Source organism: Salvelinus sp. IW2-2015, linkage group LG8 (assembly GCF_002910315.2).
Source record: "Salvelinus sp. IW2-2015 linkage group LG8, ASM291031v2, whole genome shotgun sequence".
Classification (NCBI taxonomy): domain Eukaryota; kingdom Metazoa; phylum Chordata; class Actinopteri; order Salmoniformes; family Salmonidae; genus Salvelinus; species Salvelinus sp. IW2-2015.
In genome coordinates this window covers 36948708-36950498 of record NC_036848.1, presented here as the reverse complement: position 1 = coordinate 36950498, position 1791 = coordinate 36948708, and the positions used below count along the sequence as shown (strand labels likewise).

The 1791-nt window shown below is 46.5% G+C and overlaps 1 protein-coding gene across 1 annotated transcript in view; it reads right to left on the bottom strand.

Annotated features, from left to right (window-relative positions):
- cacna1g (calcium channel, voltage-dependent, T type, alpha 1G subunit) overlaps positions 1–1791 on the bottom strand; it is a 207000-nt gene that overhangs the window by 18348 nt on the left and 186861 nt on the right. Inside the window, 4 exon segments of the mRNA XM_070445033.1 lie at positions 106–157; positions 160–191; positions 193–194; positions 600–697. Of these exon segments, the coding sequence (XP_070301134.1) occupies positions 106–157; positions 160–191; positions 193–194; positions 600–697 (184 nt within the window).

Genomic DNA, 1791 nt, shown 5'->3' with positions numbered 1-1791 from the left:
GGGGGGCGTAATACATATGGGATGAACACATGAAGAAAGAGACAACAACACACACTGACCGTCAATCCAGAATGACAAAATGAGGTGGACCAGTCTCACCTTCATATAATGCCGTTCCAGTTGTCTCCCGTGGAAACTCTGAACAGCAGTAGGAAGGCATGCCAAAGTTCTTAAACGTAGCGTAGCGCCCAACCCTCACACGGGTGCAGGCAGCGACAGCATCTTGCAGCCTTTCCTCACATCCTCTCTCTTTCTATTTCACTGTTTCTTATCTATCTTTCTCCTCTTTCAAAACTTTTCCCCCCTTCTACCTATTCTTGGGAGCAGTTCTTCCCTTTCTCCCTCTCTATCTCTGCATCAGCAACACCCAGCTAATCGGTGCAGCTGTATCTCCATAGGAGTACCCTGGAAGAAACGTGGAAAGAGATCCTTATTATAGTAGAAGGTGAGGAAGACTAGTAATGGAGTCGGACGGGCATAAGTAAAATGGCTGATGCAACCATAAACCCAATGGAAAGGCTAAATGTGATAAGGCTAAATGTCTTAGACCGGAAGAACATGCATAGTGATCTGGTGGTAGTACCTCTACTGTACTTTACCTGAGGCAGAGCCTGCATGACAGTGTCCAGCAACGCTCTCATCCCCACTGCCATCTTCAGTAGCTTCAGCACTGAGGACACACACACACAGCGAGAGAGAAAAGAATGATATTTGGGAATAACTGTGGTAAAACATATTCCGTGAGATACTAACCGAGGTTGCACTCTGTGATGATGTCTGGGGTCGCAGTCTGATGATGTCACTGACAGGGCAGTGACGGATGAGGCAGGGTTAATTGCCGTTGGTAACAGTGGAGGACGGCCACAACTTTAATTAAACACACACACACCCTTAGGGTCCTGTGTGATAATAATCTATGGCGACTCCCACCGCTAGTTCTTTCATTACACACACAGTCATCAGACTGAAGAGAAGAGCATCTCTACCTCCCTCATCCCTATCTCATCAGTCACTCCTTTCTTCTGCCTCTCCTCATCCTCTACCCCTTCCTATCATCCTCCTCTCTTTCACAAGTTGCCCTCTTCTTTCTTTAAACAGTAATTATCCCATGCTTTCCTTCTGCCTCTCTCAATACATTCTCCTTACCCTTCTAACTCTGTCTCTTCTCTCCATTCTCTCTAATCTTGCCCCCCTGTCTTTACACAGACAGTAATCAGCTTACCCGCTCTGCTCTTTCCTCTCCTGCTCTATTGAGCAGTAACCCGAGAGAAGCAAATGAGCAGTGCTGCCTCTTACTGCTTTATGTTCCTCTGCTCTTCCTCTTTTCTTTCCATACACTTATCTTTCCTCTATTCTCCCTCTCTCTGTCTCCTGGAGCTCCTCTCTCCKTCTCTCTCCCCATCTCTGTCCTGTGTTTGTGAGATGACTTTGTTCCYAGTGCCATCTGGTCTCATTGCACCTCACCAGGGAAGCTCTACGACCCGCCACACAACAATGACAAAGAGGGGAGTCCCTGGGATACCTACCGCTGCTTTACAACCCATATTAAAACAGCAGGACAGTACAGGAGGCACATTTAGTTTGTTTGTGTGTGTGTGGAGAAAGAGAGAGACACAGAGAGAGATTACAAAATAAAGAGAGAAGAAGAGATAGAAAGAATGTATGTTTATCACAGGAGGTTGGTGGCACCTTAATTGGGGAGGATGGGCTGTGGTAATGGCTGGAGCAGAATAAGTGGAATGATATCAAGTACATCAAACACGTGGTTTCCATGTGTTTGATACCATTCCA